This window comes from Momordica charantia (genome assembly GCF_013281855.1).
Source record: "Momordica charantia cultivar OHB3-1 chromosome 8 unlocalized genomic scaffold, Mcharantia_2.0 BLBB01000008.1, whole genome shotgun sequence".
Lineage (NCBI taxonomy): Eukaryota > Viridiplantae > Streptophyta > Magnoliopsida > Cucurbitales > Cucurbitaceae > Momordica > Momordica charantia.
The window spans coordinates 5,148,393-5,170,591 of NW_028275166.1; the positions used below are offsets into that span (position 1 = coordinate 5,148,393).

Below are 22,199 nucleotides of genomic sequence, written 5' to 3' on the forward strand. Positions count from 1 at the left end.
ATGGCGAGTGGCGTCCACGCGTCCGACAGCGACAATGGTCGAGTCGTTGCTCGTGTTATTTACCACCACCACGCCTCGCGCTGGTCTTTCTGGCGCGTTCACATCACATGCCACGTCAGACTCTCGGTTTCTTAAGATTAATGACCGAGTCGCAGCTTTTGAGTCAAAGACTGCCCTTTTTTTCCTAATAGAGGTAATATAGTAATATTTAGTCCGTACAGTGGCGTAATCGTATTGGACTTTGTCTTTCCCATTTTCCCTTGAAAAATTATTGTTTACTTTTTTTTTCCTGAACATTTCTGCTCTAATTATTTTATTTTGTTGGATCTTTTTTAGTATACTAATTTGTTATATGTGGGTCCAAATTTGAACTTTCAAATTTTTGGTTGAATATATAATCAATTTGTTCAAGTTGATCATTTTATTTGAGTTATTAAAAGTTATTTTAATTTTGTTGAAATACATGTTTAACCTGAACTTTTAAAATGGTATGTTTTAGGTCTTTGAATTTTTAATTTTGTATCTAATAAATTATTTAAGGTTTCTAAAAATTTTAAAAGCATCTACGAACTTTCAATTTTGTCATTAATAATAAAAGAGTGCATTTCAATGATCAATAGGTCGTATGTTTGAGACCCTTGTAAGAGAATGACATTTCAATTTTATATCCATTGGATTAGTTAGTTAAAATTTTTTCAAATATGCAATAATCTAATAAACATAATATTAAGAGTTGATTTATTTTTTAAAGTTAAAAAATCATAAAAGTTGAAGGCTAATTTTTTTTAACCTTTTAATATTTAGTACATAGGTTATTTAATAAAAACTTAAAATAAATTTAAAAATGTAACCTTTAGCGTATTAAATGTGGATTCGAGCATTTTTCCATTTAAACCTATAAAATGAAGGTATAAAAAAGAATCTCGATTTTTGAGGTAAGTTTATGCGATTACTGTTGAGTTTTAATGTGTGCAAACAAAGTCCATTGATTAAGGAAACAAGTGATATATGATATATCGACGAAGACAATTACTTGGAGACGAAAATTTTTGGATGAAATAAAAAACAAGGTCTTAAAATTATGTCCAAAATGATTATACTATTTTAGGGTAGGAAGATATCGTTATCCTTAATCATTACTACTACATGGATGTAGGGACAAATTTGGCTGTGAAGTGTTAAGCGCTGAGTCCCATCCCTGCCGTGAAATTAGATGGAAGAATGTGGGACTTTTTTTCTGAAACATACAATGAGATCTTTTTTTTTTCCCCTCTTTTTTCCTCTTTTTTTTTTTTTTTTTTGTTTGAAATAATATAATGAGAACTATTTTGAAGTATTTTAGGAACCCGAAAAATTAAATAGTAAAAAGAAGTCACGATTCTAAACCCTTCTTCGGAACGACCAGAAAACTTACTTCAGCCGAGAAGACTGAACTGAACTGATCGCCGTCGAGATCGCCGTCGGAGGGACCGCCGAATCGCCGTCCGCTAACTATGAGGGCCGTTCGCCTTCTCTACCCTCTAAGACAAGTAGCTGCATCGCCGTTGCCGCCGGTCGCGTTCTTCTCTGGTGCAGTAATAGACACTAAATCGACGAACTGTGCCGCCACTGATGCCAATACGGAAAGTCCAGTGCGCAGAAATCGTCCGAAATTTAAGTGGAACTCGGCTAGTTTCGTCGGCACAGTGGAACAGCCCCTTAGAGTGAATACCAGGAATGGCAAGACACTCAGTGCTTGGACATTTCTCCGAGCTAAAGTCTCCCCGGATTCCAATAGCAGTTTTAGGTCATTTCTTCTGTACCTTTTTATGTAGTTTTGGAATAAGTGATTTCAGTAATTTCTGTAGGAGCAACTCGTTCTTATTTTGTTACTTTGGTGTTATTTGATTGATTCAACTTCTGTGTTGAATACCTTCTGTTTTTATGTATTTTGTTTTGATTAATTTCACGTTCGAGCGCTGTGAATATTATAGGCCTGCCTTTTTGTTGGATGCCTTTCAATTATCAAGGGCCTATAAGTTTTAAAGTCCCTATATTTCTGACATATTTATCTGCTCATAACCTATTTTTCCTCTTTCGTGCTGGTTCATGTTGTTGCCTATGATTATAGTTCCAATTGCATCTTTCTGGCGCTTGGAGATTTAGATAATGCTGTCAAAAGTTTCCCCTTCGATATGCTTAAATTCCCCTGTATTGGTTCATGATTTTGTATATGTATGTGTGCAGGGTTTTTCTTAAACTGTGGGAAGAGATGGCTGAATCAAATCTTGAACGTCTTAAACCTAATGATTTCATCTATGTCGCTGGTACTTTAGAGTCTTATAAGAAGGATAATAAGTGCGGGAAGTCTTATTTATGTTACGAGGTTGAATACTCAAGCATCCACATAACTATATTCTCTTTTAATTTGCATTTTAAACACTTCTCATATAGTTTATCTTGAATTTCTACACTTGGGCTGAATTCTTATCCTTAGTTTTGTAGCTAAATTCCAATTTGCATCTGAGCGAGGATGTTTAGCTTTTGGTATCTTGGCTGATATGCACTGGCCACTGAACTAGTTTTTACTTCATGAATCCTCTAATGGTATTTGATCTTTCAAGAATTTATTTTATTTAACATTTTCATTGTTCGAATTTTCCAGTACTCTGGTATAGTGTGTGATCCTAGCTAGTCAAGGGTTTTTTGTTTTCCTTTTAAACATGTCAGGATCTTCTAACACTTCAAAAACAAGTAGTATATTAATTTATTCAGGAAAATGGCAGTAGAACTGCTGTAACTTATGTAACGTTCTTACTTCACTCTGGAAAATGAAAATGTGATCGGATCTTCACAGATCAGTTTGGATTGAAGCATTGCGGTTGTTTTCATTCTTTCATTTGACATGCTGTCCCCTCCATCTCTGTTCTTTACTACTAGAACATGTTGTCCATTTCATTCTTTCATAGTCTAAACGCTCTATGTAATAATTGAAAGTCATTACTGTAATTTCTGTTGGGTCAAAGAGTTCTTCCTCCTTTCTTTCGTACATTTCATTTTTCTGTAATGTTTTTTCTCTGGAAAAAAAAAAAGAAAGAAAGAATATGATGATTTTGTCAACTGGACTGTACATATTCAACATGGCCATACCTGGAGGTTACTATTCTATCTGTTTTATATTTATTTTGTTTATATGCTCTTTTTTTTTCCTGCAGTTAACTGTGTCGGAGTTGAATTACATAAAACAATATGATCAAGGCTCAAAAAGTCAAAATGATGAAGGCGTGCGACATGAAGAAGGTATGTTTTGAATCTCTTGCTTTTTAAGTTGATGGAACTTTTTAGTTATATATAGAAATAAGTAAGATCTCTTGTTTAAATGTTAAAAAGTTAATTTGTTTCTGTTGAAAATTATTTTAATTTTGCTGATTGAATTGAAATTCAATTTTCTGCATAAACAATGGCGTTGTTAGTTTAACTAGTGTGATCTCGAGAGGGCATTCCACCTCTGGCTTCTGGAAAAGAAAATGAGGAAAATTTTCATGCTTATCAAACTTTATGCGAGTACTTGTACAATTTATGAAACATCCCGAAAATTGAAATAAGCACAAAAGTTCTTGGGGCCTCCCTCAAGGTCAAATAAGAAGGAACTTGAGGTGTCTATGAAAGAATGAAATGGATTAATAAGAAAGTTTGACCTCAGTACAAGTAACTTCATGGTATTAATAAGAAAGAACTTGGGGGCCTCCCTCAAGGTCAAATAACTTCAAAATTGCTTTCCTTCACCTCTCCCTCACTCTAATTATTACCACCTCCTCACTAACAGAAGTCATTCAAAGCAGTTACGATTGTAGTATTTTGCTTCCTTCTTGTATTCTCTATAGCTTCAAATAAAGCTTAAGCTTTTACTAAATCTAGCAAGATTTAAACCTTGGATCCCTTTTCTTGACCTTGAGACATAGCCTTTGAGACATTTTTTAGTGCTCTATTGATGTTATGGTGGACGCAAGTCATGTTTTATCCTTAAATCTTCTTTTTAATGTAAATTTATCTGTTATATCACCCCATTTTGGTATTACAGGTGACCCTCGTAAGAAGTACAGGGAACGCCTGCATTTGTGGCAAGTGTTTTTCGGCAGCCCATATGAATGGTGGGATAACAGGAACCATAAGTCAAACTCCAAACATCCGGATTTTAGACACAAGAGTACGGGTGAGGCCCTGTGGCTGCAGGCAACAGATCCTCCGTGGATCAGAAAACAGCTTGAATTTCTCGATGGCAAAATGGAAGAAAAAGACCAACATTGTCATTTTGGTTCTGATTCTAGCATGTCAAAATGGTTATATAGCTGAAGAAGCCTTCTCGGAGGTTTACATTGCTCCTTATGCTAGAACACATATTTAAATGAGTAAAAAATCCGTTTCCAAGATTCCTCTATGCAGTTTGACTGTGAAAGGCCAGAAGAGGAACACCGAAACAGAGTAGTTTTCTTGGCAGAGATTTATATTGTATATGTACATAAAGGGGAAGTTAAAGCATCAAGGCCAGAACGAAGCAAATGGACCATTTGTAGATTGAAGATACATGTAGGAGGCATTTGTTGGTGTTTTCTCTCCCTTTTACTTTCAGTTACTTCAGAAAACTACTTGTGCCATAACTGTCTATATTAGAAATTGGGATGAGCTTAATTCTCTTCTTCTGTACCTTTTTTTTTAGTAAAATACACATGGAGAAGAACTGAAAAGACAGTCAACAAGAACTGAAAAGGAAAATGGTTCCTCCCATTATTACTAAACAAATGGATCCCAAACATCAAGTCTGAAAATGATTTGAGATAAGATCCTGTCTACCCTCATTTCTTGGGGAAAACAAAGTGAATAGAGAGAGATATTGTAAAACAAGGCATAACAACTTAAACGTGTAAATAGATAATACATGTAATACTCAAAAGGACATGCTAAAAATGTCTTAGATCTACAATAGCTAGCAGTGGACTAGAGTTTTGCAGTTATTCAAGTTGTACATGTCTTAGTGTTTATTCTGTGGACAGAGGATTTAGCACTTGCCCAGTGAAAAGCAAAATTCCTGTCTTGTCTTCTCTAATCACATACAAGAATGGGTGGTTGGCAACAAAGTCAATTATGTCTATAGAAAACAAACCCCTCAGTTTTATAACAGCAGCTGAAGCAGCTGCTGCTTCTGTGCCTTCTTCGTTAACCTCAATGAATGACTTGTGGAATATTTTTGAAACCTGAAGTCCTTGAGCCATTTGGGAGTCCACCATCTCTAACAGACCTCCTTCGGTGAAAGGTAACACCAATCCTAACTCCTTCAAAACATTGGAAACTTCGATCCCAAAAGAAATTTTAAACTTTGGCACCTTGAATTGACCCACTTCAACTTGTTGGTATGGAATGTGGTGGTCGATGAACCCAGATTGGGAATCTATTTGTTCGATCAAAGATGGCAATCCGTCCTTCGCATCCGGGAGAAAGAAGTACATAGAGATGCGACGCGGGTCAGATCCTTGTTTGTATGGCAATGCAAGAACTTTAAATCCATCAAAGGCAGTTACATACTGCTTCTTCTTGCTGGTCATAAAGGGAACCTCAACCGAACTCCCATCGAGAAGGTAGAAGTCATGTTTTTCTGTTTTTGAAGCATCAAATTTCTCTTCCCAAGCTCCTTTGAAGTATAGTGCATTTGCAAGGATGAGCCTAGAGAGACTATCCACTGATCCAGGAGGAAGAACCTCAGTGATTAGTCCATTAGTTTCTTTTTCCGCCCATGAGTTCACTTCTGAAGTCACTTCAACAGCCTTTTAATTCAGCAAACCAAATGATCATCATCATCATCAAATATTTGTCAAATAAGACCCCAATAGAAGTACAGAAAACCAAATGATTGAGGACGTATGACCTTTATTCTTGAAAAACAGAGCATATTGTTGCAGTAAAAGTGCAAAAAAAGTAAAGAAGATGAAACAACTTTACCCCAGACACTAGAATAGAAAAGCATCAACATTGCTTATATTCTTGGTAAGATTACGTATTCAGCAGAAACAGAGAGCTACTTAAGCTTTAAAAAATCCATGCTCAGCAAGAGAAAGGGTGTAAGCAGTAAGCAAGAACATAAAATTCCAATTTCTCAGCGATCAATTTAATTTTCCTAAAATTCCAACAATGAGTACGAAATCAAATCTACATAGAATCGAAATCAGACAGCCCAAGAAAGAAAGAAAGAAGCGTTATGAATCGAATATCACCTTAGTCTTGAAATCGGCTTGATTCAGCGTGGCTCTAAAAGCAGTGTCCGCAACCTGTTTGAAAGAAGGCTTGAGAGAAAGCGAGCGGTCGAGCCATACCCCATTGGCGAAAGCGAGGCGAGGTCCGCCGGCGTGGGAGACATCAGCGAAGACGGTGGACACGATTTGAGAAGCGAAGGAGTTGAGGTTGTGGGTGGAGTCGGATTTGAGGAAGGAGAGAAGCTGATCCAGCGGGGGGCCATTGGAGCCAGCAGCAATAAGGCTGAGCACCACATGGATTGACAAGGGCGAGAGCACCAGGTTGGAGTTTTTGGCTTCGTGTTGGAGAAGGCGCTTGGTGATGGCCAAGGCGACCTCGCCATGGCTTTTGATTGTTTCTCTGATGTCCATTTTTTGGGAGCAGGAAAATCGGTGAGAGATGGAACTTTGTTACAGACAGATCGCCGGTGCTGCACAACTTGAACTTCAACCGATTAGCAATTAATGAAAGCGTGGAATTGATGAAGAGGGGAGGTTAAAGTTAAAACGGTGTCGTTGTGGTTAAGTAATCAAGGGACCCATGGTCCCGGACCTTGACTTTTGACCCGCGCCCCACACGCGTTGCACGTGGATAATATAGTTGTGTTGTGTGTCTAGGAGTGGAGATGGTATAGAAAGAAACGAAAAATTGTCTCTCTCAATTTTTTCTCGTTATTTTTTTTTCATTTATAACTTCTATTTTTTCTTCTATAAACAAATATATGCAAACTTTTTTTTTATAATTTTATTTTTCACTATAATATTTTTTTTCTCTTTCTTTATTTTATCTTTGCTCTTTCGTCTTTTCTATCTCTCCGCGTTTTTATCTCATCTTAACTTTTATTTTACAATTATTTTCCATAATCCTTTTCTTTTTCTCTAAAATTTTTCTTTAAAAGTTATTTTTCATCTCTTTAAACTTTTAATTTCATGTCTCTACCTTAGGAATTATAAGAAATGCCGGATCCTAGTCCAAAGAATAAGGAATCCATTTTCCATCGTGCCTCAACGTCGTCCTTGATTCCATTTTTCAATATATTTTATTAACTCTTTTGCTAAATTATGAATAAAATATTAAATCTTTTTAAAACTAATTATTTATACCAGTAAATAATAAATTTTAAGTAAAATATATAAAAATTAAAATGTGACAGAGATTAGACCATTCAAATTTATCGTGATCCCAGAGTGAACCTACTGAGAGTGAAATACAGTTAGGGATGACAAATGAACCTGCGGGACTCAATCAGCTCCTTGAGACTCTGCAATCAATTTTGTTATCCTATCAAGCAAATCATAATGCAATCTCATTTGGTGGGGTGGAGGAATGTAAATTAAGAACTTGCTCTCAATTGAAAACAACAACAGTAACATTATTCAAAGGATAGATTGAAAAACCAACAGTAAAAAGTTAAGCACATATATTGCTTAGCCAAGAGGATTCAGGAGTTGTCCGATGAAAAGCAAAACTCCCGTCTTGTCTTCTCTGACAGCGTACAAGAATGGGTGGTCCGCAACGAAGTCCACCATGTCTCCACAAAGCGAACGCCCACACACTGCAATTTAACAACAACAGCCGAAACCGCCGCAGCTTCTGTGCCTTCTTCACCAACCTCAATGAACGACTTGTGAAATAGTTTAGAAACATAAAGTTTCTACCAATCTGGCACTCGTCGTCGTCCACCATTTCTAACAAGCCTCCTGTACGGAAAGGCAAAACCAATCCCAACCCCTTCAAAACATTGGAAACTTCAACGCCAAAGGAAAATTTGAACTTTGGGACATAGAATTTGCCAACTCGAACTTGTTGGTACGACCCAGATTGGGAATCTATTTTGTGTATCAAAGATGGGAGGCCATGTTTGTGATCGGGGAGAAATAAACACATGGAGAAGCGACGTGGGTCGTGGCCTAATTGTGTGTATGGCAATGAAAGCAGCTATGTACTGAGCTCCCGTCAAGAAGATGGAACTGGTGGTGCTGTGTTTCTGCCGCTTTGAAGTAGAGTGCATTTGCAAGGATGAGTCTTGTGCGAGTGTCGATTGATTCTGGGGGAAGCACTTGTGTGATTAGTCCATTGGTTTCCCTTTCAGCCCATGAGTTCACTTCTGAAGCCGCTTCATCAAAACCAACCAAATGATCAACCACATTATTTATTGAGAATTTATATAAATGAATTAAATTTAGTTTATTATATTTTTTGGTTGAGTGGTCGTTTATTATCCTAATATGGATTGGTATATTAAAGGGTTTTGAAAGCCAACAAATCAGAAACTTGTCATGTGTATCACATGTTAAATGTGTACAAAGTAGAGGGTCATCTGGCGGGTCGATTCGATTTGGTTAAAATTTAAAATGGTTTAGGATTTGAAAAAGGAGGAACAACTAAATTTTTGAAACGACTCATCTCTCATTGGCTCAAGTTGTGTGAATACTTTCTTCCATAATCTCGTGGTTGGGCGGTGGCTGCTACAACGGCCATGGAAGTGGTGTGGTTCGGTGGCTGCGAGGATTTCTCATTCGTTCAGCATAAATCAATCAAAGAGGCATCTGTAGCAAAAGTAGGAAGAATTACCTTCCAGGCATCTTAATTTGCTAGCTTTTGGAAGTTCGTCCTTACACATCAATCTTAATTGGATCTTGATATCAATTTAATGGAAATATGGGAGGAAAATATTGATAAAACGTGTAGTTGATGGATATTTCTATAAAAGTTTGAGAAATTTAAAAATTGTATAAGAATATTTAAATTAACAAATAAATATTTTTTTATTTCTAAATAAGTAAAAAATGATTAATACTAATATTATGTATATATTAGCGACATTTTGTTGATATTTTTCATATTTTATTGATATTTTTTATAATAAGATGGAAAAATTGATTTGATATCGAACCCACGGATACATAAAATGTCACATAGACTACGATATTTAATATCATAATCATAACTAATTTTAGAGGATTAAATCATTACAAAAGGTACAAAGCTAATATTAATAATTTTTAACTTTTTGAAAAATGCATATAATTTTTTTAAAACCTTAATTAAGTTTACATAAATTATGAAGAGTCTGAAATAAATTCCAAATCTGAACATATATATCCACTTCAACCACCCTAAATTTCTTCAGTAGCTTTACTTGAAAGTTGGTGAACTGTAATGTCAAAAGTCTTCGAGCCATGAGACACACTGCACAAAGAAGTACGAAATATGAATAAGATATATATGACGTTTCTTTATAATATTATTACAAAAATGTGAGGTTCGAAGTCAATAATGTAAATATGAAGTAAAAAGAAATAATAGTTTATAATAAGTTAAAAAAAAACAAATGGTTAATTTGTTCACCAAGAGACTCCTGATCCAAAAGTCTACTATGAGTGTGTGATTTGAAGTTCAAATCTTATTCCAATTATATGAAAAATAGCGGTTTATAAGTTTAAATTATATGTCCATTAATATGGAACTTGTATATATAGTTTGTAAGGAAAAGACAAACAAAGTCCCACATTAATTAGGGAAGAACATGATCCATGGTATATAAGAGAGGACAATTATGTATAAGATTTTTTGAGTGAAATCAAAAGCAAAGCTTGTGAGAACTATATACAAAACGGACAATATCATATAATTGTAGAAATACTTGGTGTACTTGGAATATCGTTGTCCTTTTATATATATATATATATATATTTATTGAGAAGGAAAAAGAAAAAGTAAAAGAGAAAAAGAGAGATGCCAAATATTATATTTTCTTGCTAGAAAGGGAAAGTTCTAACTTTCAAGTATAATCCAACATTTTCATGGATTTCTATGTAAGATTTTTTTTGGGTGAAACCAAAAATACACCGTGTAGGCTTAAACTGAAAATAGACAATGAAGACAATATGATATCATGTCTTTTTTCCTAATATTGAATACTAAGTAGTAATTAGACTGCATTAACATAATTAGGCAATTTTTTTCAGTACAATTTAAGCAATTGGGAGAGGGAGAACAATTTCATTTGCTTTCAAAGCTAAAGGGTTTTCTTGTTCCTTAATATTCATGTGTCTAGGGCCCATTTTATCATAACCCGAAGCACTTTGTCTCTTAGACAGCCAACAAATTCAATTAAAAAAAAAAAGATCGGGATATTCGTTCTTAAACCAAGATTCCTGCAAAAAAAAAAAATAATAATAATAAAATAAAAAATAACCACATATGTTAAAATATGATCAAAATCTCACATTAACTAAATAAGAGGAAAACCATGTGTATATAAGTAAAGTATAATATCTATATTGGTACAAGATATTTTGATAAATCAAAGCCCCCGAGAATTAATGTCTAAAGCAGACGATATATCATATACTATTGTTAACATGACAACCTGAAATGAATATCTCTATCTAAATGGTCAACTTTATTGGAATTTCTTTTTTCGTTTTCCAAATAAATAATAGCATGGAGAGTGGATCATGTATCCTTAATCATTTATTGGGATAGACCCTAAAACTCTGTCACATGTTCCTATATAAACAAGAAAAGAAAAAATACATAAACGTAGAATATAATAATCGCAACAGCTTGTTTTAGCTTTTGGTACATGGAAGGTGATGGATTATTTAAAAGTCAAAAGAAATTATTGGCAAATTATATGGTTAAAATAGGTCAACTCTTTGCAACAAATTTTAATTAATAAGGCTTGTTTAAGATGACTATAGGAATAATTAATGCACCACAACTATTGGAGAGAGGAGTACGGTCATTTATTTATTTATTTATTTATTTGAACAAAAATAATTAACTTCAATGAGGATTATCTTTTTATTAATTGCGCCAATGTGGGTTCTTGGGATTTTAAAAGAAAAAATCCATGAGAAAAAACTATATCATTATTCTAAAAAAAATGAGAGAAAATTAAAAGTATCTCTCTAAAAAGACATGTTTGACCAAAGTCAATGTAATTTGTTTCTTTAACAGAATTGGCCATGGTCATGTTTAAAATAAATGACTATTTGAGGGAGATTCAATAGAAAAGAAGGGTAATTAAAGTCTTACTTAAATGATAGAGAAAGATTAAATGTTTACGAGTAAAGAGAATATCTTCATTAATATGAAGTCTTTTAGGTAAGCATTGATTTTTAACTTTGAAATAAACATTATCTTATAAATGTGGAGACTCATTGTTTGTACACCTCAAAGTAATGTCACTGTATTTAAATTTAGGCTTCATTTCATATATCATGATTTTATTTTGTTTGTTAGAGATGCAATCGATACATACAAAAGTGAGTACTTTCTTATATTTTTATTATATACGTAAATATTATATATTTTCATGTAGGGAGTCCACCTATTTATAACTAAATTATTCTACTTTCTTTTTTTAATATAACATGTGGGAATGAGGATGAAACTCACAGCCTCTTAATTGAAGATATATATCAATTACCGCTGAATTATGCTCGCTTTGACACTAAATTATTCTACTTCCTCTCTTGTTTAATGATACATTATTCTTCGATTAATTGCTATATGTGATTTTTTATTTTCCTTTGTTTTCGATCTTTTTTTATTTTTCATTCTCCTCCCTCCAAACCAAAGGTTTTCATTTTTTTCCCTTTTTTCATTGTTGTTATTAAAAATGTTGTGGACATCTTCACTTCCTTCTGGGTTTACTCTCATATCTCATTGTTATTTCACTTTCTTCTCTTCCATCAAACTAATAAAATTTATATTCCAACAATTTTATATTCGTATACAAAATTATTAATTTTTGTTAACGTGGCACTCAGACATTTTGCAGGTTATGTGTGAGCTCCGATAATTAAGTCAACAGATAAAGTCAAAAACCTCCCCCACAGAAACAAAGGCTGGCATGGAAATGGTGGACTTTTGGGAACCCAATGCCAATTATGTCATCATCAGAGATTCCCCATTTTAGTGGAATCCCATGTTCAGAAAACAAACCCATATCCCTACTCCCTCAGCTCCCTCCATATATAAAATCCCCCAAGAATTCCAACTGAATCAGCACAACAATAAACCTCTGGAAAATCATCAAAAACAATGGCAATTTTCTTCTTAACCATCCACTACTCTTTACCTTTTTTCTGAGGTAGCTCCTTAAATAATTTGTTTTGTTTCATGATGTTATCCACAGGGAATAATCTGCGGATTAGGCAATGAAAATGGGGAGAAGAAGGAAGCAAAACGAGGAGGAAGCAGAGCGGCTGTGTTTGTTTGTGGTTATTATCATTTATTGCACACGTTTTATTACACTAGAGAGTAGAGATAGATTTAAGGCTTGAATTATTGATTGATTGGTTTGCAATTGCATTTTGAATAATTTTGTAGTGACTGAAGGGCTGGAAAATATGGCATTCGTGTCCTTGGCTCTGAGCCTGGTGACGTATTTCAGTGGGTATATGAACTTCAGCTTGACGAAATCGGCCACAACTCTCACCAACTTTATGGGAACTACATTTCTTCTCACGCTCCTCGGCGGTTTCATTTCCGACACTTATCTCTCAAGATTCAAAACTTGCCTCATCTTCGCTTCTATTGAGTTCATGGTCAGTACACTACACACTACTCCCGCCCTTTGTTAACAATAATATAGATGAGAGATTTGAAAGTGATTTTTGCATAACAAAAATCTACGACTACTCTCGAGCAGCGAGAGTGAAAACACTATCCCTCAAGGTGGTCGTAGATCACGGGTCAACGTTTTCTGTATTCTTCAATAGGAAAGAAATTTCTCGAAACCATAGAAATAACACACTGTTATTTATGGATTTGAGTCAAAGAAGTAATGTCACTCGTAATTATTAAATAAACAATAATTTTTTTAATCTCAATATAACACCTTATACTTATAATAAATCTAGGAACTAGATCAAAAATTATTGTCAAACTCGTACCAAAATCACTTTCAAGTATATCTCTAATATATGTATATAAGTAATTTTGGAAGGAAAATACGTAATTCTGTACGTTACCATCAATAAATATTCGACAACTCATTATTTCTAAAAAAAATATTTTTACATTTCTCTGTTTTAGTTGTCGAATATTATCAAATATTTAATGATGGTAAGAATAAAATTTATAGAGGAGCAAGTATTTTCCATTTTAACAAGTGACAAAAAGTGATAAAAAATCAACTAGGATTCTTGTTGTATTTTAGCCCAAAATTCTTATTAAATTTCGATCGACTTTCAAAATATATGTATTAGTTTTCAATTTTTTTTAAAGAAATAATAAATAATAATAATTTTTGTATTCACTTATTTAGATATTTAAGTTTATTTGGTGCAGGGATATGGTCTACTGACGGCGCAGGCGCATTTCCGGGAGCTGAGGCCGGCGCCGTGCAAAGGGGCGGTGGCGAGGGAGTGCGAGGCGGCGGACGGTGGGCAGGAGGCAATTCTCTACTTGGGGATTTACCTCATAGCGCTGGGAACGAGTGGGGTGAAATCGGCGTTGCCGGCGTTGGGCGCCGATCAGTTTGACGGCGGCGATCCGGCGGAGGCGGGTAAATTATCGAGCTTTTTCAACTGGTTCTTGTTTAGCCTGACGACGGGGTCGATCGTGGGGCTGACATTAATCGTGTGGATAAACACGGACGTTGGATGGGACTGGGCGTTTGTTGTGTGCAGCCTCGCGGTTGTAGCCGCCATTGTTGCTGTGTGCTCCGGGAAGAAGTTTTATCGGAATAATGCGCCTAAGGGAAGCCCCATACAAAGGATTTTTCAGGTACCATCTATTTTATTTTCAACAATATTTTGACGTTCCCTGGTAAATAGTTATTAATAAAAAAATTAATTTTTTTTCATGTATCTCTTTTTGTACATGTCAAAGTTTTAATGGTAATAAATATTTTTCTTTGATCTTTTTGGAATATTGATGCATTGGTTTTTAAGCTTTTGGTCTTTGGTTGATGAAGAAAATCCAACAAAAAAAAAACTTTTATTCATTATTTTTGTTTGTTATGTTAGAGTCATAACTTGTATTAGAGGGTCCCATCTTTTTTATTTTTATAGTTGGATGGTAATTTTTGAAATTTTTCTTTTTTTTTTCCTCAACACAGTTGAGAGATTGACTAACTTCTAAGTTCTAGTTTTGAAGATTTGTTAGGCTAACTTTCTCCGAAGTATCACCATCCAAAGATTCACCATTTAGTTTATAATTGCGAATATAAACATAGTTCAACTAACACGTATATCTGACTAAAAAAATAATGAATTCAAATATCCAATCCAATATCAATCATCATTCAATTGTTATTTAATCGTGTCCATATAGTTATTTAATCGTTTCCATTCTCAAGTACAGGTGTTTGTAGCTTCAATCCGAAATAGGAAGCTTCCACTTCCAAAGAATGCTGATGAACTACATGAGATCCGTGACAAAGAAGCTGCCATGCCATATGAAATCCTTGAGAAAACTGATCAATTCAGGTGTCACATTGTTTTTAATCTTCATCGTAAAAAAAAAAAAAACAAAAGTTTTGGTATTCAATTGGTTGATAAATAATGCAACATTTTGGTAGATTCTTGGACCGAGCGGCAATTATAAGGAATTATACAAGTGCTTCAATGGCAGCTGAGCAGCAAGGGCCATGGAGGCTCTGCACAGTAACACAGGTTGAAGAAACAAAGATCTTAATCCGAATGCTCCCAATTATAGTCAGCACCATTTTCATGGCCACCTGCATGGCTCAACTCCAAACATTCTCCATCCAACAAAGCATAACCATGGACTCCAATTTCCTGGGATTCAAAATTCCCGGTCCCTCTGTCCCCGTCATCCCTCTACTCTTCATGTGCTTCTTGATCCCATTTTACGAGCGTGTTTTCGTTCCCCTGGCTCGAAAAATCACCGGAATCCCCACGGGAATTCGGCACCTCCAGAGGATCGGCATTGGACTGGTACTCACTGCTGCATCGATGGCCATTGCAGGGTTCGTCGAGACACGACGCAAGAACATAGCGATCGAACACGATATGGTGGATAGTGAGGAGCCCTTGCCAATGAGCGTGTTCTGGCTGAGTTTCCAATTCTGCATATTTGGAATGGGGGATATGTTCACTCTTGTAGGACTGCTGGAATTCTTTTATGCAGAGAGCTCTGCAGGGATGAAGTCGTTGAGCACAGCCATTGCTTGGTGTTCGATCGCATTCGGCTACTTCACGAGCACAGTGGTGGTGGAGGTGGTGAACAAGGCAAGCGGAGGGTGGCTGGAGAGCAACAATCTCAACAGAGATAAATTGAACTATTTCTATTGGTTACTGTCAGTGTTGAGTGTGCTGAATTTTGGGTTTTATTTGATGTGTGCTTCTTGGTATAGATATAAGAATGTGGAGATTCTTCAGAATGATACTGAGGAAGAGAAGGATGACATAGCAAGAGGAGCATAGGAACATGTTTGGTTGCTGTCATATTCTAAATCTAATATTTCTTGGTATATTTCCTTCTCGTGGTGTGTGAGATTCATGTCATCAAATATAGGGGCGCTATCGAGCAAGAAAAGGCCCATCAACTAATTCTGCTACGATTGACCCATCATATCATTCTAAGAAACAGACGATACCAATTATCTTAAAATGTCTATATATTCAAATAAACATATTCCATCTTCTTCTTCTTTCATAGTTACAGGAAAGTGAAAGTACAGCACAAAACACACGAAAATAAACAAACATTACTATGAAATTTGTTCATTACTACGATAAATTTGCTGCGTATGTCTCCTTTCGTCTCAGCCACATGTCCACAATGACTGAAGCAATAGAGCGAGCTGAAGTTGAGCAATGCTCATCCCCTAGCCTTTTTGACAGTTCCTGGAACACGCAAACCCTTCAAAGACTTGAAAACTAAGGTTCCAGAATACAGAGTTGGGAGGCTAAAGATGAGTTCCCCTCTACTTTTTTCCTTTCTTTTCTTCTTTTTTTTTTCAATTTTTTGTTTCTTGTCCCAATTTGGATGAAGAATAGCATAGGTTACAACACCACGAGGGACGAGTTACTTTCATTAATACACACCGTTTGGACATGTAGTCCATCCAAGTTTTATATGCAAAGATATTTCAGGAATCGGGACCGAATGGGGGGACTTTGTCCCTATGGAGGTATGACAGGGTAGGATAGTACCAAGGGCATTGTGTCAGGAAATCCCCAGTTTTATCTTGCTTGCATGAGGTGAATCTGCCATACTGGACCCTTTGGGGGGAGGAGGCCAATACTTGAACAATGATCTACCAACAATATTTTCAATAGCGAGTGGACCCCTGAAAGAGAGAAAATTAAAGTTAAATACGTGAAAGAGATGCACATGTTTTGAGGGACGGGGGGTGGTGTGTGTAAGATACTCGAACACCGTTCAATACAACATATGTGACGCACTACATACATGCCTATGTGCTGGAAGTTATACCGAGTGTTTCGAATTAAAAGGGAACTGAGATGGTGAAATTACCAGTTATGAGAATCACAACTATTGTTACGGTTGTCTCCCATAACATACACATAACCTTCAGGCACAACCTTCAGAAGAAAACAAGATGATTATTAGATCTCAACCAAATTGTCTACTTATTTTCTCCCATTGAACTAAATTTAGGTTATTTTTATTTGCAGAGAGGAAGGATTAAAAAGGAAAGACAATTTACCAACGGATCCATCTCATAAGCAATTGGCTCTAAGATGAAGTCCTCATCTTGAACAACACCGTTCACCACCAATTTCCCTTTAAGAACCTACAACATGACGTTCAAATGCATCAAGTAATTGATGGCATAGAGAACCATACTAATTCTAGTCAGAAATTAAAAACAAGATGACTAAAGGTCGGGATCTAAATCTGAAATGCTTATGGAGTCCTCGATCAAATGGTTAGTGTTGAGCAACTACTAATGGTTCGAGCTTCGAGGATCACACTTTTACTAATATATATCTCATATTGTAACATAATTAGGTTCCCATTTGTCTCCATCATTGAAGATATATATCTCATATTGTAACATAATTAGGTTCCCATTTGTCTCCATCATTGAAGATATGAGTCTTACAATCCTATATGAATTAGTTCTATAATCACCATGATGTATCTTTTGTAAAATATGAAGAACATGAGGTTAAATGGGAAGAGGGAATTTTCGTATCTAAATCTAAACCTAAAATGGGAATTATATTTTCATGTTATTAGAGAGATAAAAGAACAACATTCATTTTCAGATTCTTCTCTCTTAAACTCTTTATCTACATAGACTTCATCTCTTGCAAACATTCATCAAGTATTGCAACTTTGACTCCAAACTTCCTCTGGCCAACACCATATATTTCCATGAGATAGGAGAAGGGGAAGATAAGGCTCTCTGGATGCTGGAAAAAGAGCAAATTTTTACCACCAGATCAGCCTTTTTGAAATTAATAGAGTGCACTCCCTTGCTGAAGGCCCCCCTCATTGCTCAAAATTCCAAAGAAAATTAAGGTTTTTCTTTGGTCAATGGCTTATAGAAGCTTAAATACTCACGAGATTATCCAAAAGAAAAACACAAGCTGGGCACTCTCCCCTTCGGTGTGTAGTCTTTGCCTTTGTGGGGAGGAGACCACTGACCACCTTTTCATTCACTGTACCTTTGCAACAAGATGTTGGTCTTTTATTTTGGAATCTTTTGGCATTTCTCTATGCTTTCCTCAGCAGATTGATGGGTGGCTTCATGAATTACTAACGGGCTGGTTTCTTCCCAAAAAAGCAAGGGTTATATGGAATTGCGCTACAAGGGCTCTTCTCTGGCATTTATGGGGAGAACGAAATCGTCGTATTTTTTAAGACAAGAGTTCTACTTTTGAATTTTTTTGTAGATGTGTTCAGCACACTACTTCTTAGTGGTGCCTTAGCTATAGCAAATTTTTTTGTAATTACAATCTTTCCACTTTCTTACACAATTGGAAAGCTTTTGTATAGCTTCTCTGGGTGGGGTTGACTTTACCCCGCCCTTAGGGTGTTCTTCTTTTGAGTTGTTCTAACATAAGGTTTCTTATCAAAAAAGAATTTACTATCAAAATGTCAGTTAGTTCCTACACATGTAGACAAGGACCTCTCAGGAAATATTGATGGGCGACTGGATCCACCAAGCAACCAGAAGAGAATACCATAATCCAAAAAAAAAGGAGCTGTTGTATCTTGTCAATACTTAATCAAATGGCACTAGAGTGATCAATTCTATAAGCCATATAAATGAAAATCCAGTTCTTAGAATTCAAGCCCAGGTTGTTCCAGGCAGATTAATTGTAAGAAAAAACTACAGTTGCTTGATGCTGTTGCTGAGTTATGTGACTAATGGCTTCCAGAATCCTGATGTCACCTAATATAATATCCATCCCATGATGGTACTTTTTTTTTTTTTTTGATATCCATGTGTCCGGGCCAACCGTCTGATCCTGCTATATTTGGTTGACAAGGAAACTCGTGGGATATTAAATCCTAGGTAGGTGGCCACCATGGTTTGAACTTATTCCCTCTCAGTCCTTTGCTATTTACATTGGCCCTCATTGACCACTAGGTCATCCAATGATGGTACTAGCTTTACTTAATTCCTCATTTATCTCCATAATGGTAGATTTATTGATTCAGGTGTTACTTGGAATTCAGGCTAATCAGTTGTTTCACTTTTTTGCTTACCAGTAGAAATCATAAAATATAATAATATTACAAGTTTCCTTCACTTACTTCAACCACATCGCCAGACGTAGCCACGACTCTCTTAATAAACACCTCACTTGAACTAACTCCGATTTCCTAAATGGGGAAAAACAAAAAGTTGCAGGAAAATATCAGCATCCAACATTACTTTACAATAAAATTTCCTCAAAAGCACCTCATAAACCAAAGTAATACCTGCAAGATTTGAGGAGCTTTAAAGACCACTATATCTGAAACTTCAGGTTTCCTGAAAAAGTATGAAACCTAGTATCAGGAGGAAAAGAAATAGAGATCAGCGTAGGAACAGGAAAGACAACTTTAATGACCTTAAAACATGAGAGCGTTTCAAATTACTCAGACTGAATCATGCTGAAAACTGAAACAAGAAAGAGACAGTTGTTTTGTCATATGATTGTTAGGAGAATAAGATATACGCATATACACATCTTTACATTCAAAATTTTAGTTATGGTAATCATATTCATAGAAGAAAAATGTCATCTAGACCTCACTTATATTAGATCACAAACTATTCATCAAAAATTTGTTGGAAGCATAATAATTCATATATAATGTTAAATGGTTTCATGTAGTTGAATACAAATTCAGAAACAGCCCACAAATACAGTCAACATATTAAGATATATCACAATTCAATTCGAAAGATATCAATTCGATGAACTAAGGATCACCTTTTCCGCTAAAACGCGATCTCCTACTTCCAGAGTAGGATACATAGAAGAAGAAGGAATCGATTTTGGCTCCGCCAAGAACGATTTAAAGAGCACACTAACAGTCAAAGCCGTAAACAGAGCCTTCGCGTCCTCAGAGTAGGTACTCAACAAGCGCGAAACCCAGCTGCTCTTCTCAAAATCATTCTCATAAATCTGGTTGCTCCCAATTCCATCATAATCACTAACAATTGTTCCGCCGCCTTTATCCACGTCGTCGCTTACATGAGATCGTATATCGTAACCGGGAAGCCACTTCGATCCTTGTAGAAATGGTATAATCGAAGTGGCTTTAAACGAAGAAGCCCCAAAAATCCCCGTAGTAATCGAAGAAGAACCAGAAGCAGAAGCCACCGATTTCAGCATCGACATCAAACCCAGAACCACAGGACTCTTTGGATTTTCCCCAACCATTTCTCCGGCAAGGGTGCTGTACATAGAAGCTGGCTTCTTCATAGAGCCACTCGGTTTGAACCGCCGGCTATCGGACCGATAATTGCGCGCGCTTCCAGCAGATTTGAGCTCTGGATTATGGGTCGAGCCAAAAATACAAGATCGGACCCAAAACTCCTGAAAGACGCGGCAGTTACCAGCCCGAAGGCCGGTGGAGGAGGCAAGGTTTTGGGCGACATAGCCAGAGTAAGAGAGAGTAACACGGATAGCCATGATTGCGAATTTGAGTAGGTAGTTTAGGATTTGAAGCAGGTTGGTTGCGGAGACGAACAACGAAGAATCGCAACAGCCTAGAGTCCGATAAGCATCATTTCTTCTTCGGAAAGCAGAGAATCGGCGTCCGAAGAGGGAAATTGAAACCGGAAACTACAGATCAAAAGAATCACGAGCGATTGATGAATGGAGATGGGGCTTTGGGGTAGGTCAACGAGATGAATCTGAGGAGAGGGGGAGCTCGGTTTCCACGAGGGAATCGGAAGGAGGAAACAGAGAGGAAAAACGCGAGAAACCCAAACAAGAAAAAATGAAAAATGGAATATAAAAGAAGAAGATGAAGACGACCGCAGCAGCCGGAGGAAGATGAAGAGAAGGTGAAACGGATATGGACTTTTTGACTTTTTGACTATATCTGCTGCCAAATTACGAAAGAGCCCTTGGACCGTCAAAATTTGTAGAAATGAACGAGGTTAAATTACAGACTGATTTCAATTTAATTCTCTTATCATTCCAGCTTTGTTTTGATTAGCGACTAAAAAATCGATATTTTATATTATTTCTCTTAGTACAATAAATTGGATTCTGAAGATGGGAAATTATTCTAGGTAATAAAGAAAATGTTGTAATTTGATTAACTTTAATTAATTTACTATATTGTTAAAGTTGGTTGAGTAAATGAAAACAAAGAAATTGGTAAATTTTTCAAAGTTGACCATTTGTGATTCTTAACCAAATCCATTCAACTCAAAAAAATTGTAAATAAAGAATTACTTGAAAATTTTTTGTTTAACTTTTAATTTCATTTATTTTAGTACAGTAAATATACCGTACATAGATTTAGATCTCCAACATGAAAAAAATAATAATAATTTACTATCGAATTAGTTTCAGTTGACAATTTTAATTTTAAATTATAATAGATTTGCTTGGATAATACACAAAATTAAATGTAACATAGTTTAGGAATTTTTCAAACAAAAATTTAGATAATATAAATCACTATTCAATTTACAACTTATAGTCGCCATCAATTTCTACCACTCACTGGTATTGTAAAAAATAATAATAATAATAAAATTATTTAAAAGCATGTTTGAATCAATTTAAATGTTGCGAACAGAAAAAGAAACTTTTAAAATAAGGTATAAATTAATAATTGAAACTAACTTCAGATTTCGCATTTCAAAATCCTAATAATTTAAAATAAGGTATAAATTAATAATTGAAATTAACTTCAGATTTCGCATTTCAAAATCTATTATCTATTGAGATAAATTTGAATAGACTCTTGGTCTAGCTGTGGACTTAAGTGAGAGAAAATAAAGTGACGGAAGCACATACGTCAGAATCTCACCAATTTTAGTGTGTTAGAGGAAATGAACAGTTAACACCGCAAAATTAAAAGTATTAAATAAAATAAAAAATAAAAGGAGTTGCCAATATTAACAATAAGATTAAAGGTGTATTTTATTTTATTTTTTTAAGTACACCGATAAAATTCGGAAACACGGTTTTTTATTATTATTATTATTTTGAGTTGAATGGATTTGGTTTGTCAGGGAGAATAAACCTCTTGGGTCGAAGATGTGAAATTTTTGACTTGTTTGTTCCAAGTTTATTATTTTAGGCATATTTGTAAAGATTCAAACAAGGTTGCTCGTCGTCTCTATCATTTCCTTTCGCTGAATAATTCTCCTAGCTGGCTTCTTCGAAGTGTTGAAAAACCGACTATCAAACTTTAGCTTTAATGGCGTTCTAGTTTTTTAATAAACTATTTCTAAAAAAACAAAAAAATTATATCTACTACTTCCCTTCCCTTAATCTTGGAGGTTCAAATAT

At 35.5% G+C, this 22,199-nt stretch overlaps 4 protein-coding genes and 1 pseudogene across 5 annotated transcripts; 2 read left to right on the forward strand and 3 right to left on the reverse strand.

Moving 5' to 3' along the window:
- The first annotated feature begins 1,331 nt into the window (after positions 1-1,331).
- On the forward strand, positions 1,332-4,675 carry LOC111013985 (protein OSB1, mitochondrial). Its single transcript, XM_022288564.2, has 4 exons — positions 1,332-1,786; positions 2,227-2,365; positions 3,195-3,279; positions 4,061-4,675. The coding sequence occupies exons 1-4, from the start codon at positions 1,494-1,496 to the stop codon at positions 4,330-4,332; spliced, it is 789 nt and encodes a 262-aa protein (XP_022144256.1). The 5' UTR covers positions 1,332-1,493; the 3' UTR covers positions 4,333-4,675.
- Positions 4,676-4,870: 195 nt separating this feature from the next.
- On the reverse strand, positions 4,871-6,739 carry LOC111013984 (serpin-ZX). The gene is made up of 2 exons (XM_022288563.2): positions 6,246-6,739; positions 4,871-5,798 (listed from the first exon to the last, which is right to left on the reverse strand). The coding sequence occupies exons 1-2, from the start codon at positions 6,633-6,635 to the stop codon at positions 5,016-5,018; spliced, it is 1,173 nt and encodes a 390-aa protein (XP_022144255.1). The 5' UTR covers positions 6,636-6,739; the 3' UTR covers positions 4,871-5,015.
- A 933-nt stretch (positions 6,740-7,672) lies between these two features.
- LOC111013911 (serpin-ZX pseudogene) lies at positions 7,673-8,887 on the reverse strand (annotated as a pseudogene).
- Positions 8,888-12,301: 3,414 nt separating this feature from the next.
- On the forward strand, positions 12,302-15,707 carry LOC111013958 (protein NRT1/ PTR FAMILY 4.5-like). Its single transcript, XM_088127590.1, has 5 exons — positions 12,302-12,500; positions 12,610-12,827; positions 13,573-14,010; positions 14,590-14,714; positions 14,807-15,707. The coding sequence occupies exons 2-5, from the start codon at positions 12,630-12,632 to the stop codon at positions 15,672-15,674; spliced, it is 1,629 nt and encodes a 542-aa protein (XP_087983716.1). The 5' UTR covers positions 12,302-12,500; positions 12,610-12,629; the 3' UTR covers positions 15,675-15,707.
- Positions 15,708-15,850: 143 nt separating this feature from the next.
- On the reverse strand, positions 15,851-20,695 carry LOC111013959 (thylakoidal processing peptidase 1, chloroplastic). 2 transcript variants are annotated; one of them, XM_022288525.2, is made up of 6 exons: positions 19,653-20,692; positions 19,156-19,224; positions 18,988-19,056; positions 16,925-17,011; positions 16,732-16,799; positions 15,851-16,543 (listed from the first exon to the last, which is right to left on the reverse strand). In XM_022288525.2, exons 1-6 carry the CDS (start codon positions 20,355-20,357, stop codon positions 16,420-16,422), a joined length of 1,122 nt encoding a protein of 373 aa, XP_022144217.1. In that variant the 5' UTR covers positions 20,358-20,692; the 3' UTR covers positions 15,851-16,419. The 2 variants fall into 2 exon arrangements, with proteins under 2 accessions (XP_022144217.1, XP_087983717.1); XM_088127591.1 differs by lacking the exon at positions 18,988-19,056 and having other exon boundaries at positions 19,653-20,695.
- Positions 20,696-22,199: the final 1,504 nt, after the last annotated feature.

Bases quoted from the DNA above. Each gene is read 5' to 3' on its own strand.
- LOC111013958 (XM_088127590.1), top strand. From the start codon at position 12,630: ATGGCATTCGTGTCCTTGGCTCTGAGCCTGGTGACGTATTTCAGTGGG. The intron at 14,011-14,589 runs GTACCATCTATT...TCTCAAGTACAG, and splicing joins CCATACAAAGGATTTTTCAG to GTGTTTGTAGCTTCAATCCG. The intron at 14,715-14,806 runs GTGTCACATTGT...ACATTTTGGTAG, and splicing joins GAGAAAACTGATCAATTCAG to ATTCTTGGACCGAGCGGCAA.
- LOC111013984 (XM_022288563.2), bottom strand. From the start codon at position 6,635: ATGGACATCAGAGAAACAATCAAAAGCCATGGCGAGGTCGCCTTGGCC. The intron at 5,799-6,245 runs GTGATATTCGAT...CTGAATTAAAAG, and splicing joins AAGCCGATTTCAAGACTAAG to GCTGTTGAAGTGACTTCAGA.
- LOC111013985 (XM_022288564.2), top strand. From the start codon at position 1,494: ATGAGGGCCGTTCGCCTTCTCTACCCTCTAAGACAAGTAGCTGCATCG. The intron at 1,787-2,226 runs GTCATTTCTTCT...GTATGTGTGCAG, and splicing joins GATTCCAATAGCAGTTTTAG to GGTTTTTCTTAAACTGTGGG. The intron at 3,280-4,060 runs GTATGTTTTGAA...TTGGTATTACAG, and splicing joins AGGCGTGCGACATGAAGAAG to GTGACCCTCGTAAGAAGTAC.
- LOC111013959 (XM_022288525.2), bottom strand. From the start codon at position 20,357: ATGGCTATCCGTGTTACTCTCTCTTACTCTGGCTATGTCGCCCAAAAC. The intron at 19,057-19,155 runs GTATTACTTTGG...TTCCCCATTTAG, and splicing joins AAGCTCCTCAAATCTTGCAG to GAAATCGGAGTTAGTTCAAG. The intron at 16,544-16,731 runs GTAATTTCACCA...TCTCTCTTTCAG, and splicing joins AGTTGTGATTCTCATAACTG to GGGTCCACTCGCTATTGAAA.